Here is a 23,724-nt window from a genome sequence, read left to right on the forward strand (position 1 = left end):
TTTATGAATGAGTCCTTCTGTGCAGGTGCACTTTCCCCGCCCAATGTCATTCATGAGACAGGGTTCCCGCCAAGAATGCAATTGAAAGTGATGAATTTAATAAATTCAAATGGGCTTTAATCAATTTGATCAGTCATTTCATCGTAATTAAGAAAACACAGGCCAGTGTCAGTTCATTCGCTATGATTTTATTCATTTTATTGTGGCGGTCCCTCGGGGCACTGCTCAGGCTGGATGAGCACTAACCCACACCCAGGGCTGAGAAGCCCTGTGAGACCCACCCGGGGCCTGGAGCATGCAGGCCCAGAGCTCTGCCACTCGAACCACGTTCCTGATCCGCCGATTTGTTTTTCAAAAGAATCCTTAGTCATTCAGGCATGTGTTCATTTTCTGTTTAACTCTGTATGATTGCACGTCCTTTGAAAATGACACGATTTGTGAAGGCTTATAATTAATACATTATTAATTAATGGCTGTTATTAATAGCCATTAAGGAAAAAAAGGCCTCACTCCCTCCCAGGAGCCACCCCGAGGCTAGGTAAGTCTTGTAAAGAGGCCACTTCCGCCCGGCAGCTATCATGTCCCTGGGCGATGAGATGCACTGGGCACCCCCAAAGCCTTGTGAGTAAGTCAGGTGACATGCTGTCCCCCTACCCCACTGACCCCTACTTTATGGTGCTTTAGCTGTTAAAGCTACGCCTTTGCTTGCAATGATAACAGATTTGTAGCAGCGGCAAAGACTCATGCAGAGACGCCCATTAGCCTTCCTGGCCCCTGAAGCTGACACATCACACAGCTCTGCTCAGGAAAGCGACATTGCCACAGTCCACAGAGCTGACTGAACCTTCAAAGGTCATAACGCACATGTGTATGTGTGTGTGTGTGTGTGTGTGTGTGCGTGCATGTGTGTCTGCTGGGGGGGACGGTGCAGCTTTAGCATGGTTATTTTGGGAGTGTTTTCTAAGCAGTGCTCAGGAGGCCTGGGAAGGGACTCCCAGCAGTGGCAGCACACCGGCTCAGGTGCCCAGGGCCCTGGGAACTGACCCCTCTAGGACTGCACCTGGCAGGATGGTGAGACCATCACCATAGTAACGACAGTGGCCCTGCAGCCTCGTGAGACCACCACCATATTTAAGACCTGGGCTGTGTGGTCACCACAGGCTTCCCTGACCCCTTCCTCACTGCCCCTTTTCCTCCTCCATCCTCATCGGTGCCGGCAGCTGCCCACCCTCTCTCCCCCTGGCCCTCACCCATGTTGTTGCACCAGTGTTTGCAGTAGAGGAGGAGGATGTTCCATTTCGAGCCTAACCTTTTTCACTCAGCTTCATCTTCTCGTGGCTCTCCCAGGTGGCTGCCCGTACCAGGGGAATTCATGCCCTTTTCATTGCTGACACTTGGTAGGGATGTGATTGCTTAAGCATCCTTCCTGTGAAGGATTATTTGGGGCTCTTAAAAATGAACACCAGTGCCCGTTCTCCACAACCAATGTTCCCAGTCTTCCTCCCATCACACACTGGTGGAGGGTACTCAATCATTGTATGACTGAAACGTAAGCACAGGAGTTTGTAAGTCTGTAACTGTACCTCATGGTGAGTCATTTAAAAATAAATAAATAAATAAAGTAAAAAAATTAACATTCTGAATAAAAAAATAAAAATGAATACCGCCACAGGCAAACTACTTACTTATTCATTTGTTTGTGGGTCACACCAAATGGTGCCTATGGGTCACTGGTCAGCTGGGCATGCTTTGGTGACCTTTCAGTACTGGGATTGAACTAGAGTGCAGGCAAGTGTCTTAACCCCTGCACTGTCTCTCTGACCCTAGCACAAGTGTTTTATTTTATTTGGTCTTGGGCCACACCTGGTGGTGCTCATCAAGGATCACTCCTCATGGTGCTCAGGGTACAATAAGGGATGCCAGAGATGGTCAACCACAAGCAAGGCAAATTACCTACCCATCATGCTATCGCTCCAGGCCTGCCACAAATATTTTAAAGGGTTTTTTTTTTTTTTACTTTTTGGGTCACACCTGGCGATGCACAGGGATTACTCCTGGCTCTGCACTCAGGAATTACTCCTGGCGGTGCACAGGGGACCATATGGGATGCTGGGAATTGAACTCAGGTCGGCCGTGTGCAAGGCAAACGCCCTACCCACTGTGCTATCTCTCCAGCCCCTTAAACGGTTTTAAGAAACATTTAGACTTTTTCTTTTAATGCTGATTTTGTTTTTAAAAATATATTCTACATATGTGGATTGCAATATTTTCTTTCAGTCAAGTTTATATATTTTCCTTTAACAAATGTATTTTGGGGTCAAGCAGAACTCTTTGTCTAAACCTATATTCAAAGTTCTTCCCATGTTCTTTCCTAAAAATTTGTGTTTAACTTTTCACATTTGAGTCCATGAACCATTGAATTAGTTTCTGTTTAAAGTGTGAGACGTAGGGGGACTTTCATGATTGACCTGTGGGTGTCTCTCTGCTCTGTGATATTTATCAACGCACAGACCCTGAAGAGACTTCTGTGTTCTCTGATCTGTTTAATTTATTCCTGTCCTCTCCTCCACCTGTGCTACATCATTGTCAAACTCACTTTCCTATTCTGTGGTCCTCTTCCTGTGATGCTTCAGAATCTGTGATGTGATACTTTAAATTGCCTTTCAACTTGTTAATATGAGTGTTTGTTTATTTTCCCTTTGATTTACTTGTACTTTACCATCATACAGATCATGTACAGAGTTTGTTAAATTTAGCCAAAGTATTTACTTTCCTTTGAAACAATCATAAGTGGTATTATGTCTTTAGTTTGGTTCCAGTTTTTCATTGTTTCCATGTATAAAGGCAATTCTGATTCTTGTTATGCTGATCTTGTATCATTGGTTGAACTTACTCATGTTTGGAGTTCTTTATTTTTTCTTGTAGATTCCTTGGGACTCTCTCTCTCTCTCTCTCTCTCTCTCTCTCTCTCTCTCGTTTCTTGGCGGCACCCAGCGGTGCTCAGGACTTACTTCTGGCTCTGCACTCAGGAATTACCCTGACTGTCTTTTTTGTTTTGTTTTGTTTTTTGGGTAACACCCAGCGTTGCACAAGGGTTACTCCTGGCTCATGCACTCAGGAATTACTCCTGGAGGTGCTCGGGGGACCATATGGGATGCTGGGAATCGAACCCAGGTTGGCTGCGTGCAAGGCAAATGCAATACCTGCTGTGCTATCTCTCCAGCCCTACCCTGACCCTCTTGAAGGGCCATATGGGGTGCCAGGGATAGAACCTTGGTCGGCTGTGTGTAGGCCAAGTGCTGAACCAGCTGTGCTGTCACTCCAACCCCACAGTTGGGGTTTTCTATATAGACAGTCATGTGACAGCAACAGTTGTACTTCTTTCTTAGTAATTTTCATGTCTTTAGTTTTCTTGCTTTATTGAAGTGGGTAAGACAAGAGAGGTAAAGGCCAGCCTTACCTGTCTCTGATCTTAAGGGGAAAGGCATCTGCTTTCACTGCAAGTGTGATGCACTTTATGAGACAAACATTACAGTTTTTTCCTTAGAATAGGGAGTTGTTTTTTTTTTAACCACAATTCAATGTGGACTTTTGGCGTAATTGTCAGTGACATAATTTTGTCAGTGACTTTTTGGGGTCTCATTTGTTTTTCTCAGTTACCTGTTTGATATGTGGTTTAAATTGCTGTGTATTGGCTATTCATGCATAACTCAAAATAAAGAACTGAGGGCTGGAGTGATAGTACAGTGGGTAGGGCATTTGCTTTGCACGTGGCCGACCCGGGTTTGATTCCCAGTATCCCATGTGGTCCCCCGAGCACCGCCAGGAGTAATTCCTGAGTGCAGAGCCAGGAGTAACCCCTGAGCATCGCTGGGTGTGACCCAAAAAGAAAAAAAAAAAGAAAAAAGAAAGAAATTTCTCTTTACTTCTTCTCATCCTCCTTTCTTTTTCTTCTTTCTGGCTTTCAGGCCTCAGCCAGCTGTGCTCTGAGATCACTCTGGCTCTGTGTTCAGGGCGCACTTTGAGCAGTGCTCAAGGAACCTCTGTGTGCTAGGATTAAGCAGGGTTGGCTGTGTGCGAGGTGAGCGCTGCGCTCCCCGTACTATCCGTCTTCCCCAATTCTCTGCCTTCTGCTGTCATTCTAAAGCAGGCAGCTTTCCTCCCAGGGGCTCTGTGGCTTTGCCATGTCGTGCTCTTGGTTTTGTTCTGTGTTTTCTAGAGATCCACTTGGACTCGGGGAGCATTTTTGTGCCTTAAAGAATTCCCGGGGGCTAGTGATTTTCTTGTCTTCGTGTTTGCTACTGAGTTATCGATCCTGAGTCAATATGACTTCTGAATTTTTTGTATTTGTTGAAAAAATATTTTCAGCATCCAGGTCTAATGCCCTGTCTTGATGAATGGGTTTAAAGTAGTGATTTTCCCCCAGGGTTTTGTTGTTGTGCTGCTGAAGTGCGTCACTTGCCCTTCGAGCATGTTCCCCACCTCTGTTCCTTCGGCCGCCTAGTTCCACTCGAGAGAAGCCTATGCTCTCTCGAACAGGTTCTTCTCCCCCTCTCTCCCCTCACAGCTTTGTAAAAAAGCTTCAGTAAAAATGATCTTGCTTTCAACCAAGCACTAAAGCGTGGTGAAAATCTCTACAGACTGCGGAATCATACCAGGAATTCACGTGGGAATGCTGACTGGACCCAGAAGACAGGCACTGCAGGTGTTTGAACCATGGTTTATTTGACTGTGTATTTCTGTCTTTAGTTTTCTTCAGTTTTCTCCCTGAGCACAGATCCAGGAGTGAGCTCAGAACACACTGGCTGAGGCCTAAAAACCAGAGAGAAGAAAAAGAAAGAGGAGGATGGGGAGGAGAAGGAGAGAGAGATTTCTTTTCTTTATTTTGATTATGCAAGAATAGCTAATATATAGCTTGACTCTTGAGCTTCTAGAACTTCCGCAGGGACTCCCCTCCCCTTGGGCCCCTGGGCTTTTTGGGGTAGCCACGAAGCATTCTTAGCTCCTCCCTAGGGGTGCAGTTGGCTTTGGAAAAGATCCCAGGGTTCTCTCAAGCTTGGGTCCGGTCGGAGCTGCTTCTCTGGTCCTGGTCTCCGCGTTCTCAACTGTGGCTCCATCCCTACCCAGGAGACTTAGGGACTCGGAGCCTGGGGGACCTTGCTTTCCCCTGCAACTCCCAGCAGCCAAACCCGCAAACAGTGAGGTTCCCCGGCCCCCCCCCCCCGGTGGGCACAGCACTTACATTTTGCAGTGGGTTTCTCCTGCGCTCACCGGCCTGAAGCTGGGTCCGGGCCCGGAGGACGTCCCTTGAGTGTCAGTGCCGGCCTCTCCGCCCAGTTTGAGTCTGAGCTTGCTTGTGTAGGCTGCTTGCTGAGGCATTTGAGCTGCTCCAGCCTGATGGCAAAATCAGTTAAGTTTCCCTTGTCTTTGTGGGGGGCCAAGGCAGGGTGGGATCATGTTTGCCTGTTCTCAGGGGGCTCCTCCCAGATCTGTGCTCAGGGCTACTCCCATCAGGCGGTGGGGGGAGGTGGGGCAGCACGTGGTCCATTTCGTGGTGCATTTAAAACTTTTTTTTTAATTTTCAAGGAGTTGTTTACAGCAATTGATTACATTCAATATTTCAGCACCAATCCCATCACCATTACACCTTCCCACTACCATTATTTCGAGTTTTCCCACCACCACCCAAGCCTACCCCAAAGGCAGATGCTAAATAATTTATTTTGTATTGCTTGTTATGAATAATTGACTAAAACTGATCAAAAAGGTTGCCTTAGAGGAAAGTGTAGGAAAACTGTTGTATCTCATCTTGGAGCCATTAAGCCCCTGTATGAGATATCACTAACATGTTGTTAGAGTTGGAGTCTTGTGTGCATATATATATATATATATATGTAGGTATTTATGTATCTATATGTACATATATAGGTATTTTATCAAGATTGGTTGTCTTCAACCTTACATCCCATCAAATGTGATGTGCTACCCTTGGTATATCAGTGGCATAATCAAATACTAAACTTTTTTCATAGGGTGCTAGACTTGGAGTTAAATTTTTTTCTTTTTAAACTAGATGGTGATCTTGGGATCCGGAGGCCTCTCTGCAGTGTGTTGCTCTCTTTCGAGATTCTTTTGTGTGCCTGGATCATGGCTGTTAATGTGTTTAAAAATGAAATTGTCAACTTTTGTAGGAGGATTTCTGGGAACAGAATCCCAGACATTTGCTTAGTGACTTCGAAGGAAACCTCAGTGTTTTCCTTGGTGACTGTGCCTTCCTGCCTCTGCCGGTGATGTCACTCGTCCCCACAGACTTTGCCTTTCTCCCTGGCCTATATGAGCCACGAGGGCTGGTGATACTCTGGTTATTCAGGGAGAACGGTGAGTCCACTCTGGACTGCTCAGCACTGTCCCCTTGATCTAATAATAGTCTCAGTATTTGGGCAGAATTGATTTCTCTTTGGGCGCCTACGGCCCGATGGCCTGGGGACTATATGGTAAATGACTAATGACTTAACTCCCATTTCTCAAGGACTCACTTGAGCCAGACTCCTCATTCTGTGGTGTGTGCTCCCTGTCCCAGGACACAGAGCAGTTGTCCTTAGAAGGTGTCTGGTATGGCTCGTGGGCCCCTGTGGTGTCTGTGCCTGAGACAGCAGAAGACTTGTCACTGTCAGTGGGTCCCTCACAGATGGCCGTTGCTGATTGGCCAGAGGGTCTTTCACAGATGGCTGCTGCTGACTGGGCCGGCTGGTCCCTCACAGATGACCACTGGTGACAGGGCCAGAGGGTTCCCCCAGGCCCGGGACACATCTCTCCTCTCTTCCCTTCCAGATTGTCCACAGAACGCTGGCGGCCATCTTGGGGTCCCTGGCGGCATTAGCGGCGCTGGCGGTGGTTGGTGATGTAAGTTGTTACATTTTAGACCCTATGAAAAGTCACTCTGAAAAGTCACACTCCAAGGTGGGCTGGGAACTGGGCATGGGCAGGTGTTTGCTACCCTTTTGAACATACTGCTGCCATATTCCTACATGAGCTGTGTTTGAGATGGAACTCACAGACTGGATGGTATTGAAGAGTATTTTCCACCTGTCACACATGTGCACACAGATATGTACACACATGTGCATGCAGACTCACACAGATACATGTGTGCAAACACACAGATACACACAGATACACATGTGTACACACAGAGACACATGCACACAGACAAAGCTACATGTGCAGCACACAAATACACGTATACAAACATACGTGAAATATACAGATACATGTGTACAGACACACTTGGAAATGCGTAGATACACACGTGCAAAACAGGCACACATAGACTGAGTGTACAGATAGACCGACAGACACACACACACACACACATACACACATATCTCTATTGTTCCCATGCTGGCCCAGTCTGGGCAGCCCCTGGAACGAGGGGGCCATGTCCTGGCCAGGTGAAGATGGAGGGGGCTGTGGGGCGGTTTCCTCCACCTTTAGGAGACTCCCAATCAAGGGCTTTGGGAGCAGTTCCCTTTGGGATGTGAGATGGTCCAGTGGCCCTTATGCAGGGATGCTGGTGGAGGGAGGCCCAGAACAGACACTGCAAGATACTACGGCTTATTCTGAAAACTGCTCTGCACAGCCGCTCCAAGATTGAGAACTGGACCCAGAAATGAAGTGGGGCCCATCTATCCTTAGTGGTTATTAACTAATTTGTTTTTGAATTAAGTCGGAATAAGCCTATGGCAATCCTTGAAGACTCGTGCTGAGACTTGCCACTGTTTGACTGATCAGGAGGGCACCATGGCTGTGCTTGTTTTGTGCCGATGTTGCCTCCTGGGACCCTTTCTCTCTTCCCACAGGATGCTCTCCAGCCCTGCCCACTCCCTGGGCTTGTTCCACGGGGTAAGCTGGTCCCTACCCCACGGAAGGCCCATCAGACCTACAGGGAGTTCAGGACCGGCTTTAAGAAGCCATTCCCATGTCGCACATTGGCTTGGCATTTGCCACCTCAAGGACATGGAACATTTTTTTGGTGGGGACAGAATGTTCTTGTTTGGGAACTAAGTGGCAGGGGTGGCTTTGTGCTGGCCCACGAGTGAGTTTGTGGTGAAGGATGCCCACTTTCCAGACTCTGCACCAGGCGATGGAGCCCAAGATGAACTGGTAAATCTGTGTTTTGATTGCAGAGACCCAGCCTGACCCAAGTGGTGCAGTGGATTGATTTCGAGACTCTGGCGCTGCTGTTTGGCATGGTAAAGAGAGGGGGCTGTGGGCACCTGCCATGGGGTCTGCATTCCGTGAACATAAGCTAGGGCTTGGCTGAGAAAGGCTCGTTCAGGTCTGGCTCATTTCTCTCAAGGAGAAGGAGTGTGGCAGGTGGGCTGGCCCTGTTAGCTGGGGCGTCTCAGCAAAGCTTCTATTTTGACCTTGAAATAATCATGCCCGATTCTTTTGAGTCGCCACCTTCCCCTTCCCAGGGAAAGTGGAATGTGCCGAACAAAGGAGTGCCGCCAAGCGCCACACAAGCCAGTGATTGGCAAAGGGGTTCCGGGGATCCAGAGGGAGCAGCTGGGCTCGGGCCTGTGATCTCCAGACACGGTCAGGGGGCTCCTGGGCTGTGCATGTGCGGCAGTCTGGTGGAGGGGAGGTCAGGTGTGCCAGTGCACAGGTGTGGGGCCGGGAGAGCTGGCCTGACTGCACTAGAACAAGTGGAGCTTGGTGATGGCCTGGATGGCCGGATGGCTCCGCAGAGCCTGCAGCAGCTGAGGGCCAGCAGCAGGGTTTCCTTCATGGTCTAGAACACTCCAGCCTCCAGCCACAGCAGGCAGCCCAGACCCAGGACTCTTCTCTCTTCCTTAGTTTTGTTTTGGGGCAACACCTAGTGATGCTCAGGGTTGACTCCTGGCTCTGTGCTCCAGGGCTAACTTCTGGCTCAGTGCTTGGGGATCACCCCTGGCTCTGTGCTCAGGTATCACTCCTGGCTCTGTGCTCAGCTCCTTTAAGCATGAGCAGGTGTGGTCCCCAAAGGCAAAACCAAACCAAAAGATAAACCCCCCAACATTCCCACATGTGAACCTGGCCCATCTGAGGGCTTGGCTATAGCCACCCAAGCTTGTCGTTCTAGATGAGACAGCTTGCAGGAGTCTGCAGTGGCCTTTAGAGGGTTATCTATAAGACTTTGTTTCCCAAACTCTTTGATTTTCATTATTGAATATTCTGAACCACCTCCTGAGGAGCAGAACATTATGGGGTGAGGGCAAGACAACTGAAGTAGACGTTTCAATAATGTTTTGCGTTTTGCAAGGTTAAATTGCTCCTAAGAGACAATTCAGAAACCAGGATTTTCTGCCTCCAAGTTCAGTGCAGGGACCATTTTCACCATTTCACTGGGCGCTGAGCATAGGAAGTACAGGCTGGTCATGAGCCTGGCGGGCTAATTTGGAGTCGGGGGCTTCCTGCCAGCTCCAGCCCGATGCAGCTCATCAGGGGAGACACCATGAGGCAGACTGTGCTAGTTCAGGACACTACTGTCTGCTCAAACTGGTGATGACCGTCCACTGGGCGATGTTAGGAGGCAAAGCTGGGTCAGTGTGAAAGCCTGGAACATTTCATTGTTGCTGGTGGGATGGTGCTGCTGGAAGCTTGGGGCTTCTTCCACCTTGGTGTCTGGCCCCGAGGCTCTTCCCTTCCCAGCCCCATTTCTGACTAGATCACGGAGCACCATGAGCCCTTTGCTTGGGGGAGGATCAGAGGGATTGATTGGGTGCCCAGTATGACCCTGGACTCTGGGCACAGACCCCTGGATTCTGGGTTTAGACCCCTGGACTCTGGGCACAGACCCCCAGACTGAAGCACACTGCCAGCCTTTGGGCAGCAGCTTTTGGGGTGTGAGCGGGAGAACGCCCCAGGGAGGAAGCAGGGGGCTTGGGACCACCTCCCCAGATCAGCTGACTGCTTCTCGGCTCCTTTTCTCTTTACCCTTAGATGATCTTGGTGGCTGTGTTTTCTGAAACTGGATTTTTCGATTATTGTGCTGTCAAGGTAAGTTTGATGTAGATTTTATTATGTGCTAATGATGAGTCTATATTCTTAAACATACACTTAGTAAATCAAGTCAATGCTAGCAGGATTATTTGGTTACTGGGCTGTAGAACAATCCTTGTTTGCCGTGGGTTTTCCCCTTGTTTATTCAGACACGTGATGAATGTAGTGAGGGGTTTCAGGCACACAGTGTTTCCCCCTCCAGGCTCAGCTCCCCTGACCCTGGGCCCCAGTCACTCCCAGACTCCCTCATCCTGATCTTCCTCCATTCCTCGCTTTCTTGGCATTTTTGTTTCTCTAATATAGAGCCAGTGTTCTGCCCCCTTTGCTAACTGCCATTCCCTGGGTATCCTGACAGGGAATATCATATCACAGACGACTGAGCACATCCTTTGACCTTGTCCTCTGACTTACAGAAGGTCCTCCAGTTCCATCCATGTTGCAGCAAACTACATGATTTCATCATCCTTGTGACCGAGCAGTGTCCCACTGTGTCTATATGCCACAGCATCAGTGTCACTCTGGTGGGCACCTGGGGTGCTTCCCTAGCCTGGCTGAGTGCCACAGTGACTATCAGCGTGCACACATAGTTATGTGCTAATTATTCTGTGTACGGAGGGAATGAAAGAAATAGGAACAGGGATCCCACGATTTCAAGCAAATATTTTAGGCCCCGGGGTGAAAACTCAGGGGCGGCATGGGAGGTATGTGGCTCCCCCATCATCCAGCGCTGCTGGGTTATGGAGCCAGTGGCCACCAGGACCAGCTTCCCACTGGAAGGGGCCTGTGAGTACTTTCTAGCTGTGGCCCATATACAAAACCATGGCAAAGAGTAAAATCGTAACCAGATTCAAAGCTTTAAACTGATGGGTTGTGTGCTTTACCTCAAACTCCGTCTTGCATTTCCGAGTATGTGAATATTTTAGCTCATCAGCTTACGTTACTTTGCAGTCAATGTGATGATCCCAGTGACTTTTCTCTAGTAAACATCTCATCTGACTGGGACACGGGGGACCCTCCTAACTCTGATCCCCACACGCTGCTCAGGCCTGTGTCTCACGCATGGGTGCAGGATGTTCCATTGTTCATCCCCTATTGTAGGAGCCCCCACACAGGGCTCAGGGCCGGGGCCCACTCCCTGTGCCACTCAGCCGGATGTGAGTGATGCTAAGCCCAGTAGTGAGAGGGCCCCGGGCACCTGGGGCAGCTGTGAGGTGCACTGCTGGGCATCCCTGCCCCGCCGGTCTCCTGAGTCTCTTGTTCATGTTTCAGAAAGTGAAAGTTCTTTATAGGGAAATACTTCATCCCCCAAGCCCTTTGTACACTTGGAGAGAGATGCACACCGTGATTCTCTTCTCTAAGCACCACTGCCCCACGTTCAGGGACCACCTGGCCTCTCCTTCCTGGCACCCAAATCCACCCCCTTCACCTTCAGCCCCCTGACATCATCAGGCTCTAGAGACACTGAGCCCCAGCATGGTGGCTGAGGTGACCAAGAGGAAAGGAGATGGCAGCAGGTCAGGGGACATGAGGGTACGCCAGGGCACTGATACGGGGAAGAGGCAGAGGAGACCATGGCCCTGGATTCAGGATGACAGGCACTGCCAGCATCCCTGGGCATGCCTGATCAACCAAGCCCTAGTCTCAGAGTCCTGAGGAAAAGGTGCCTCTTCCTCCTCCCACTGACCCTGGGCTGTGTGTGTCCCAGGCCTACCGACTATCCCGGGGCAGGGTGTGGGCCATGGTCATCATGCTGTGCCTCTTCGCGGCCATCCTTTCTGCCTTCCTGGACAACGTCACCACATCGCTCCTCTTCACTCCTGTGACTATAAGGTATGCAGAGTGGCCGCGTGGGCGCCTGGCCACCAGGCCTCTGCTGTGCTCCTGTCTGCTGGTGTGCCCGGGCTGCAGACTGCCCCACCGTGGCTTTGACTATGACTGTAGCCATGACTGACTGTGGGTGTGGTGATCGCCATGGTGGTGATTGTGGCCATGACTGTAGCTGTGCCTATGACTGGTCTTGGTTGTGGCTGTGACTATGGTTATGGCTGGGACTGGTTGTAGCTATGAGTGTGGTTGTCATAGCTATGATGGTTATGGTATGGTTGTGTGATTATCACTATGGTTGTGGCTGTGACTGTGGCTGTGGTTGTCTTTGTAGCTGTAACTGATTACAGCTGTGTGTTTAGTTGTCTATGACTGGTCATGGTCATGGCTGTACCTGTGGCTGTGTCCATGGCTGTGCTTGTGCCCATGGATGGCTGTTTCTGTGGTTGTGGCTGTCCTGTGGCTGTGACTGTGCCTGTGGTCATGGCTGTGTTCATGGCTGTGCCTGTGGTTGTTTTTGTGGACGTGCCTATGTTTTTGTCTGTGGTTGTTCCTGTGGTCATTTCCGTGGCTGTGCCTGTGGTTGTGGCTATGGCTGTGGTTGTGGCCATGGCCGTGGCTGTGCCTGTGGCCATGGCTGTGCCTATGGTCATGTCTGAGGCTGTGCCTGTAGTTGTGGCTGTGCCTGTGGTCTTAGCCGTGGCTGTTGTCTTGGTTGTGCCTGTGGTCATGGTCATGGCTGTGACTATACTATGGTCATATTTTACCCTCTGCTCTTGGCCCAACCCTGACTTGAAGGCAGCCAGGGTCTTCCCTCCACTGGGAACTGCACACAGTGATTGGGCTCCCTCGTGGCAGGGCTCTGGGGGCAGAATGGGGAAATTTTTATGCCAGTGGGCAGAGGCAGTGGGTTTACTCTCAGAGGAGTGAGTGTGTTGGCAGTAGCTGGTAGTTGGTTACATTTCATCTCTGTGCATGCCCCCACCTGCCTTTCCCACACATGTGTGTGTGCAGATGTGTGCATGTATAACCACATGTGTGTACCTCTCTCATAAAAGGGGTCCCAGGTGTTCATGGTGGGGAGCATAGTTCCTCTTCCTTTATTTGTGGCAGGTTATGTGAGGTCCTCAACCTGGACCCCAGACACGTCCTGGTTGCCGAGGTGATCTTCACCAACATCGGGGGTGCTGCCACTGCCATCGGGGACCCACCAAACATCATCATCATTTCCAACCAGGAGCTGAGGAAGATGGTAGGTGCTGGCCCCCCTGGGCTTCAGTCCCTCAGGTGAAGGACAGTAGGTGACTATAGAGTCCCAATCACAGGCCAGGGGCAGGAAGGGATTTCAGTCTACCCCACTGTCCCTCTGAGAAACATGGAGAAAATGATTGAATAGGATCATTGTTTCTACCCTGGCATATTATATTAATAAGGACAATGTTTTCTTCCAACTAATATCAAGAATAGGGATGGGGATATGACTCAAGAACAGAGCAGTGTGTGTTTCTTTGTTTGACTCTTTATGCCATAATCTCCCCCCACCCCCAGTGTGACTCTGGTGGCCTCAGAGAACTCTGGCATGTCTATGAAGGTCCCCAAGCACTGGCAGGCTCAGACAGGACTGGAATGCCAGCCTGAGCACTGAGATATCAGACCTGGGTGCTGGGCAGAGAGTGTCACCAGGGGGTGCTCTGGTCCTCCCAGCACTTACATGAGAGAAAGGAAATGGGAGTCAGAGAGATAGTACAGCAAATAAGGTGCTTGTCCTGCTTGTGGCTGACCCTAGTTTGATCCCTGACATACTGTATAGAAAGAAGCACAGAGCCAGGAATAAGTTCTGAGAACCCTGCCCCCAAAGGGAAGTGAAAAGTTTCAGAAAAATATAAAAGAACAAAACAGTCTGTCCCTTCTCCCCTTTCCAAAACTGTGGTGATGAAGAACTTAGATTTTTTTTAAAGGGTCTCTGGAAACTTGTTGAAATATCTTACAATGTTTGGTAGTTATTATCAGACATGCAAAGCGGGTTTTATATCAACAAACCCGCTTTAAAGGTAACTTTGATTTAATGCAATGATGAAAAAGAAACAAAAGGGGAAAAATAAATGAGATAAACATAAAACAAACTGTGAAATGTAAACCTAACCATGTGAATGATCATATAAAATATGAGAGAATAAACATCTCAGTTTAAAGCAGGGTTTGAGGTGAGAGCGATGTCGGCTTTGCAGGCAGTTAATTCTGCAGCACCACGTACTGGAACCCTGTTCACCATCAGGAGTGACTCCTGAGTACAGAGCAGGGAGTAAGTCCTGAAATAAGCTGGGTGTGGCTCCAACTCCCCCACCCCCAATGAAGGGGTTGTTAGCCAAGCGTAGTTCAACTATATTCCACTGACAAGTGTTTCTAAAGGTGCACACAGGCTGAAGGTAGAGGCATGTTCAGTGATGGAGGCAGGAGGGTAACACCAGTGCCAGAAAAAGGAGACCGTGGAACAGGGAACCTCTGGGGAATTAGAGGAAGGCATTTCGTAATGGTCAAGGCGGTCTCATAAAGAGGCCACAGCAACACAGTTATTCGTGCAACTAATTTGAGAGCTCCAGAATATAATAGGTTGAAACTGATAGGACCAAAAGCTTCTTTTCCAGTTAAGCTGGGTTTTCCAGCAGACATTTTGAAATAGCAGATAAAACCAAAAGGATGTCTAAAAATTCATTAGTTTTCACTACTTCATTTAACTGACAGAGAAAAATCCCACCCAACCGCTAATGTGTATTCTTTCAAAGCACACATCAAACATGAAGCAAATTAGACCATATTCTGGGCCGTAAAACAAATTGTGATATAATTAAAGCACTCTAAGTAATGCAATCTATGTTCTTTGTTGAATTGCCACTGTTGAATTAAGTGAGAAAGATACTTGGGAAATGCCCAACTAAATATCTGGAAACTGCACACTTTTAAATGATTGAAACTGAAAATGTAAAGGATTTTAAATCGGATTATAATGAAAAGAGAGCACAAAAATGTGTGTAATTCCTTTAGAGTAAGAATGAGCAGACTTTTTCTGAAAAGGCCCTGGAAGCACTATTATGGACTTGTGAGCCATTTGGTCTCTGTTGCAGCCAATCAACTCTGCCCCCGGAGTGGGAAGGCAGCCTGGGACTGCCACTAGGGCCCAGCGTGTTGTATTCCAGCCTGCAAGTGTGATTTGCTGGTCTCTGCTGGAAAGCAGCATTTAGAGGGAGATTTATGCCACTAAATACCACGACTGTAAAAGACGAACTGTCTCAAATCAGTGATCTCAGATTCTGTCTAAGAAACTACAAAGAAGAGAGCAAATTCAATTAAAAGTATGCCAGAGAAAACAGGCAAGCAAAGACAACAGAATAGCCACAGAGAAAATCAATGAAAGCAGAAGCTATTTCTTGGAAAGGGCCAATAACCCTGAGAAATTTCTGACCAGACTGATGAGGGAGAGGACAGAGAAAACAGGAAGGAACTGTTTGGCGGAAGAGGCTGCGGCACCACAGACACTGAAGTGTGCTTAGAGGGTGGTGTGGGAGACTGGGATGGTGAATTTGAGGACTTGGGAAAAATTACAATGAACCTCGAAGATACACTGTATTGACCTCACGGAAGATCTGGACCTGTGTGATCCTATACTTGTTAAAATTTAATTTGGAATTAAGAATATTCCCACAAAGAAAAGTGCACACATACACACCAATACCCATCTTAGAAGGAAGAGTGCCATGTTCTTCCCCAAAACATTACAACCTATTGAAGAGGAGAGAAGCATTTCCTGCTTAAACTATGGGACCTGGACACCAGGTAAAAATTTAACTGTCAACATGCATCTGTTTTAAACATATCTGGAAATAGAAAACGGTTCAGAAATCCAGCTTAGCAACCTTTAAAGTGGATAATATAACCAAATGGAATTTATTCTGGCAAGGGAACACTGGTAGATAATTTGGGGAAAAAATTCAGTTAATGAAAAAACTAAATGGGGGAATCCATGTGATCATCTCAAGAGATGCTGAAAAATTATGCACCATCAGGTACTGATACATGTCTCCATAACTGAAAAGCAGAGAAACTTGCTAGCTGAGAGGGGGCATCTAGGGAAAGGCTAGTACCATGCTGGCCACTGTTCTCATCACCTCTATGTCGCCTTTGACTGGAGGCTCTTGTTGGTAAAGCAAGAGAAGAAATGCACGGCATATAAACTGGAATATAAACATCAAAGGAGGCCACAAGACAGTCTTTACCTGCAAAGGACATGATTGCCCATGTAGAGAAATTTAAAGAAGTCTCAAAACACTTCTAGGAATAGTAAGTAAAGTTGGCACTTGTGCAATACAGGATGAATATTCAAAGTTAGTTGTGTCCTATATTCTAGCAAAGAACAGCAAAATACTGAAAGTGATATTTTGTTGTTGTTTGGGCCACACCTGGAGATGCTCAGACTTACTCCTGGCTCTGTGCTCAGGGGTCACTCCTGGTGAGGCTCAGGGGATGACTATACATGCAGGTAGCGTCAGGGATGTAATCCAGGCCTGCTGTGTGCAAGACAACCGCCCTACTCACTGGACTACCTCTGTGCCTCTCCGAAAGTGCTGTTTGCATAGTGTCATGGGTGGAGTGAATGGAGAAAGCCCCCTGGTCGATAGGCAGCTTAGGCACAGTTGCATCCATCCCGTGGCGTGCACATTTCTGCCGTGTTACTTGTGCACTCATCAACACACAGACCTGGAAGGGAAACAGGTTCTAAGACAAAAATGGGCCGTGACGTGTAAAAGAACATTCACGAAGAAAGTTGAGTGGTTGGCATGTCACCACCCATAGGTTCTTCCTCTGCTCACTGGGTCTCTTGGGAAGGTTCTAGGGTGTTGGGGCAGAGAGACGGCCAGGGCCAGCCTGTGGCCATATTCCAGCCCTTGCAGTCTGCAGCACAGCTGGCACCCTTGCCCCCCACTTGCCAATAGGCTGAGGGGCGTCTCAGGCTCCTGGAGAGTATGCCAGCTCCTTCCTGCCCATTCTAGGGGACTCCCACCCCCAGGTGAACACAGCTATTCAGCCAGCAGAAACATCTGGAACGCTTCTGGAGGGCACCACCCTCTGCTTCTGAATGATATCTCACAGGTGAGAGGGGGCATTCCCCCTTACAGATCAGCGTGGCAAGCACTAGAAGGTTCTTCCCACCATACCCCTTACTGGGCTGTGCATGCTGGAGCATTTCCCAGGGCTTTCCCACCACACCCAGTCACTGTGCATGCTGGGATATTTCTCATGGCTTTCCCACTATATCCACAGTTGCTGTGCATGCCGTGATTTTTCTCATGACTTTCCCACCATAGCCCTAGTTGCTGTGCATTCTGGGGCACTTATCTCATTTTCCACCACACCCACAGACACTCTACATGTTGGGACGTTTCTCACGGCTTTCCCACCAGGCCCCATGTGTTGTGTGCTCTGGGGTCTGTATCTCTTCCTCCAGACTTTTCCCTCTGTTTGCTTAGCTGCCAACTTGGGTACTGCAAGATTCTGCTGGTTTGTTCTGCCTCTCTGTCCACTTCCTCTTCATCTTTGCTGTCACAACCTCCTATACCTGTAGGTCTTGGAGTTCTGTTTTTTTTTCTTTCTCTCTTTTATTACCCTTTCCCCCACTTTAGTCTGTCGTCTTTAGCACAGTAGATGGTTTTGCATGGTGTACTCTGGATTCACACATCTCCATGGCTCTGTCAGGACCATTTTATGCCCCTGAGACCCACGTGTGCCTCAATCTCTCCTCCGCATGCTGGACAGACCCTTCGGAGGTCAAATCTCTCTTGCAGTTATCACCCTGAACCAGGATCAAATGTTTGAAAGTTTCAAGAATGCCTGTAAGAGAGTGATTATGGATGCATGCCTTGGGAGTGATTCTGAGGAGGCTGTCCACATCTGTAGGACTAAGGAGATGCCTGAGTGTCCTCAGGGTCCCTATTTGCACCCGATGGGGGAAGGAAAGCTTCCCCCCTTCCACACACGGGTTCTAACCTTGCAGCACAGAATTGACTGGCCTTGTTAGACTTAGTGATGAAGTCTACCTCCTCCATAAGTGCCCCAAGTTACAACAATACCAGAATTGGCAATAAAAACGTCATTGTGCTTCCCACATATGGGAGCCTGTCCAGGAGATAAGGACCACTGCTCTCAGGCACACGTGTCACTCGCTGTGGAGGGGCTTGGAATAACCCTCTCTGGATGGACAAACAAGTTCTGGGTTCCAAAAATATCAGCTATGGACCCTGAGCTAATATAAATAGGCACTAGCCCTCCAATAAAGGAGGTGGTAGGTAGGTAGGTGCCGGGAAGTTTCAGTTAGCCCCTATGCATAAAGGTGTGGTCGGATGATGGAGAAATGGCAAGGGGAAACTGTGGGCTTCCTTCTTGTTGGCAGGGCGAAACTGAGGCTTCTTCTTTCAGGACCTTGTAGGATTTTCACTAAAAATATTTCACTAAAGTGTTCAGTAGGACAGCTAAGTACTTCTTTTTTTTTTGGCAGGCATTAATTATTTTTTATTAGTGAAACACCATGAGGTACAGTTATAGACTTATAAATTTTTGTGCTTGGGTTTCAGTTATACAATGATCAAGTACCCATCCCTCCACCAGTGCCCATCCTCCACCACCACGGGTCCCAGCATCCCCCCCACCCCCCTTCCCCCCCGTCCAACCCTGCCTCTGTGGCAGGGTATTCCCCCTTGTTCTCTCTCTCTTCTTTTGGGTACTGTGTTTTGCAAGAGAGGCATTGAGTGGCAATCATGTTTGGTCTATAGACCACTTTTAGTATGCTTCTCCCACCCTGGAGGGTCCTGACAACACCCTTTATTTGGTGCTCTCTTCTCTATCTGAGCTTCCTTTTCACCTAGCATGTGTGGTTGGCCTTCAAGTCATGGAGCAAAATTCCTGGTACTAACCTCAGCCATTCCTGGGCGTTAGTCTCCCTTTTTGTTGCTTTATGTTCCCCAGATGAATTCAATCTTTCTGTGTCTATCCCTCTCTTTCTGACTCATTTCGCTTAACATGATACTTTCCATGTAGTACCACTTGTATGTAAATTTCATAACTTCATCTTTTCTAACAGCTACATAGTACTCCATTGTGTAGATGTACCAAAGTTTCTTTAACCAGTCATCTGTTCTCGGGCACTCAGGTTTTTTCCAGATTCTGGCTATTGTAAAGAGTGCTGCAATGAACAAACAATTGCAGATGTCACTTCGACTATACCTTTTTGCCTCTCTGGGATATATTCCCAGGAGTGCTATAGCTGGGTCAAATGGGAGATCAAATTCTAATTTTTTGAGAATCGTCCATACTGTTTTCCAAAAGGGTTGGACCAGCCGGCATTCCCACCAGCAGTGAAGGAGGGTCCCTTTCTCGCCACATCCGCGTCAGCACCAGTTGCTTTTGTTCTTGTGGATGTGGGCCAGTCTCTGTGGTGTGAAATGATATCTCATTGTTGTTTTGATCTGCATCTCTCTGATGATTAGTGATGTAGAGCATTTTCTCATGTGCCTTTTTGCATTCAGATTTCTTCTTTGCGAAAGTTTCTGTTCATTTCCTCGCCCCATTTTTTGATTGGGTTGGGTGATTTCTTCTTGTGGAGTTCAATCGGTACCTTGTATATCCTTGATATCAACCCCTTGTCGGATGTGTATTTGGTGAATATTCTTTCCCATTCTGTAGGCTGTCTTTGTATTTTGGTCACTGTTTCTTTTGAGGTGCAGAAGCTTCTTAGTTTAAGATACTCCCATTTGTCTATCTCTGTTTTCACTTGCTCGGCCAGTGGCGTGACATCTTTGAAGATACCATTAGCTTCAATATCATGGAGAGTTTTGCCAACTTTGTCTTCAGTAAACATTATGGATTCTGGTCTGATGTTGAGGTCATAAATCCATTTTGATCTTACTTTTGTGCATGGTGTTAGGCAGAGATCTTAGCCCACTTTTTTGCATGTAGCCATCCAGTTTTGCCAGCACAGTTTATTAAAGAGGCTTTCCCTGCTCCATTTCACTTTTCTTGCTCCCTTATCAAAGATTAGATGATTATATGTTTGGGAGGAAATGTCAGTATATTCAACTCTGTTCCATTGATCTGCAGCTCTGCCTTTGTTCCAGTACCATGCTGTTTTAATTATTACTGCCTTGTAGTAGAGTTTGAAGTTAGGGAGGTTGATTCCTCCCATTTTCTTTTTCCCAAGAATTGCTTTAGCTATTCGTGGGGGCTTATTGTTCCATATAAATTTCAGGAGTGTTTGCTACATTTCTTTGAGGAATGTCATGGGTATCCTTATAGGGATTGCGTTGAATTTGTACAGTGCTTTGGGAAGTATTGCCATTTTGATAATGTTGATTCTCCCCATCCATGAACAGAGGATATTTTTCCATTTCCTCGTGTCCTCTTTTATTTCCTGAAGTAGCGTTTTGTAGTTTTCTTTGCACAGGTCCTTTACTTCCTTAGTTAAGCTGATTCCTAGGTATTTAATTTTCTGGGGCACAATTGTGAATGGGATTGTTTTCTTCATGTCACTTTCTTCTCTTTCACTATTTGCGTATAGGAAAGCCATGGATTTTTGGGTATTGATTTTATAGCCTGCCACTTTACTATACAAGCCTATTGTTTCTAGGAGTTTCTTGGTAGAGGTTTTAGGGTTCTCTAAGTATAGTGTCATATCATCTGCGAATAGTGAGAGCTTAATTTCTTCTTTCCCTATCTGGATGCCCTTAATATCTTTTTCTTGCCTAATCGCTATTGCAAGTACTTCCAGTACTATATTGAACAGTAGTGGAGAGAGTGGGCATCCTTGTCTCGTCCCTGACATTAGGGGGAAGAGTCTCAGTTTTTCCCCATTGAGGATGATGTTTGCTGTAGGTTTGTGGTAGATAGCTTTAACTATATTGAGGAAAGTCCCCTCTATCCCCATTTTGGCAAGGGTTTTCCTCATGAATGGGTGCTGGATCTTGTCAAATGCTTTCTCTGCATCTATTGATATGATCATATGATTTTTATCTTTTCTTTTGTTGATATGATGGATTATGTTGATTGATTTCCGAATGTTGAACCATCCTTGCATCCCTGGGATGAATCCCACTTGGTCATGATGTATGATCTTTTTGATGAATTGTTGAATTCTATTGGCTAGTATTTTGTTGAGAATCTTTGCATCTGTGTTCATCAGGGATATCGGCCTGTAGTTTTCTTTTCTTGTGGTGTCTTTGTTTCCTTTTGGTATTAGAGAGATATGGGCTTCATAGAAACTGTTTGGGAGAGTTTCTGTTTTTTCAATTTCCTGGAAAAGCTTGAGAAGAACTGGCAATAGGTCCTCTTTAAATGTTTGGAAAAATTTACTAGTAAATCCATCTGGGCCTGGGCTTTTGTTTTTGGGAAGACTTTTGATTACAGTTTCTATTTTCTTGATGTGAATAGGTCTATTCAGGTACTCTATATCTTCTTGATTCGGCTTTGGGAGATTATAGGAATCCAGGAATTTATCCATTTCTTCTAGGTTCTCGTGTTTTGTGGCATACAGACTTTCAAAGTAGTCTCTGATGATCTCTTGAATTTCTTTAGTTTCTGTTGTGATATCCCCATTCTTATTTCTGATTCGATTTATTAGGGCTCTCTCTCTGTTTCTTTGTGAGTGTTGCTAGTGGTTTATCTATCTTATTTATTTTCTCAAAGAACCAGCTCTTAGTTTCATTGATCTTTCGGATTGTTTCTTTGTTTTCCATGTCGTTGATTTCTGCTCTAAGTTTTATGATCGCTTTCCTTCTGCCTGATTTAGGCTCTTTCTGTTGATCCTTTTCTAAGGTCTTGAGCTGTGAGGTCAAGTTGTTTATGTGCATCGTTTCTACTGACCTAAGATATGCTTGCAGAGCTATAAATTTTCCCCTTAATACAGCTTTCGCTGCATCCCATAAGTTCTGGCAGTTTGTGTCTTCATTCTCATTTGTTTCCAGGTATCTTTTGATTTCATCCTTGACTTTGTTCCTGACCCACTCATTGTTCAGCATCGAGTTGTTTAATTTCCAGGTGTTTGATTTGGTTCTCCGTGTCTGTGTGTGATTCACTTCTATCCTCAGTGCATCATGGTCTGAAAAGATGGCTGATAATATTTCTATCTTTCTGATTCTGTTGAGGTATGTTTTGTGTCCTAGCACATGGTCTATTTTGGAAAATGTTCCGTGCGCACTGGAGAAGAATGTGTATTCTTTCTTTTTGGGGTGTAAAGCCCTGTATAGGTCCATAAGCCCTTTCTCTTCTATTTCTTCTTTCAAAGTCAATAATTCCTTGCTGGGTTTTGTTCTTGTTGATCTATCCAGAGGTGATAAGGTGATGTTGAAGTCTTCAAGTATTATTGTGTTGGTAGTGATGTCCTCCTTAAAATCTGTTAGCAGTTGTTTTAAATATTTAGCTGTTCCCTCATTAGGTGCATATACATTTAAGAGTGTGATTTCTTCCTGTTGTACGTATCCCTTGATGAATAGAAAATGGCCTTCACTGTCCCTTCTAGTCTTTTTTCAAGGTGAAATTAATGTTGTCGGATACTGGTATGGCCACCCCAGCTTTTATGCAGGAGCTGTTTGCTTGCAGGATTGTTTTCCATCCTTTGACTTTGAGTCTGTGTTTGCTCTGGCTGTTGAGATGAGTTTCTTGTATGCAGCAGAATGTTGGGTTCTGTCTCTGTATCCATTTTGCCACTCTGTGTCTCTTAAATGGTGAATTTAGACCGTTGACATTGAGAGAGAGTATGATTATGGGGTTTTGTGTCATCTTTCTGTGCGGGTGTGTTGTGGTTGTAGGGTTTGTCTTGTCTTATTGTAGCCACTTTAGCCCTTGCTTTAGGTTTGGTTTTGAGTCTATGAAGTTCCTGAGCTGCTGTTTATCTAGAAAATAGTGTAGCTTTCCATCTATTTGGAGTGAGAGTTTAGCTGGATAGAGTATTCTTGGTGAAGCATTCATTTCCGTGAGTTTTTTGACTATATCTCGCCACTGCCTTCGGGCTTGTAGGGTTTCCTCTGATAGGTCTGCTGTGAATCTCAGGGGTGCTCCTTTGTATGTGATTTCCTTCTTTGCCCTTGCTGCTTGCAGTATTGTGTCTCTATCAGCAGCATCGATCATTCTAACTATGATATGTCTTGGAGTGTTTTTGTTAGGGTCTCTTTTAGCTGGCACCCTTCGGGCTCCTTGAACCTGAATGGCTGCATTGTGGAGCTTTGGGAAGTTTTCAGCAATGATTTGTTTGACGGTGGTTTTTTCATTGGGATTGTTTCCCTGAGGTTCAGGTAGTCCCATAATTCTGATGTTGTTCCTCTTGGAATCATCTGCTAGGACTCTGATTCTCTGTAGAGCTATTTTGAGGTCCCTTGCCACTGTTTGTTGTTGCATGTTGGCTTGGTGCAGCTGATCTTCCAGCTCACTGATTCTCTCTTCAGCTGTGGTCATTCTATTGTTAAGAGAAGAGACTGAGTTTCTGATTTCATCTGCGGAATCTTTTAATCGTGACATTTCTGCTCTCATTTCTTCACGTAATTTGTCAATTTTTTCTGTGGTGTTACTGGCTATCTGTCTGACTGTTTCATTGAGTTGATTGATCATCTTCATGACTTTCCATCTGAATTCTATGTCAGAGAGGTCCCTTAGGTGAGCCGTATCGACAGACTCTTCTCGATTGTTTTCGTTGTCCTCCCCTTGTGGTGGGTATTTTCTTTGTTTCTTCATATTTCTGAGTAGGTTGGGGACTAGATTCCTTGGGGACTAGGTTCCTTAGTATGGGTAAACAACCTGGAAAATAAGCCACGCCCACTTTTG

The 23,724-nt window shown here is 46.7% G+C and overlaps 1 protein-coding gene across 1 annotated transcript in view; it reads left to right on the top strand.

Moving 5' to 3' along the window:
* Positions 1 to 23,724, top strand: part of OCA2 (OCA2 melanosomal transmembrane protein) — a 119,465-nt gene that overhangs the window by 19,867 nt on the left and 75,874 nt on the right. Inside the window, exons 9-13 of the mRNA XM_056124706.1 lie at positions 6,832 to 6,903; positions 8,187 to 8,252; positions 9,985 to 10,041; positions 11,750 to 11,874; positions 12,982 to 13,120. Of these exons, the coding sequence (XP_055980681.1) occupies positions 6,832 to 6,903; positions 8,187 to 8,252; positions 9,985 to 10,041; positions 11,750 to 11,874; positions 12,982 to 13,120 (459 nt within the window). The remainder of the gene's footprint in view (positions 1 to 6,831; positions 6,904 to 8,186; positions 8,253 to 9,984; positions 10,042 to 11,749; positions 11,875 to 12,981; positions 13,121 to 23,724) is intronic.

Source organism: Sorex fumeus, unplaced genomic scaffold (genome assembly GCF_029834395.1).
Source record: "Sorex fumeus unplaced genomic scaffold, SorFum_2.1 ptg000051l, whole genome shotgun sequence".
Taxonomy (NCBI): Eukaryota; Metazoa; Chordata; class Mammalia; order Eulipotyphla; family Soricidae; genus Sorex; species Sorex fumeus.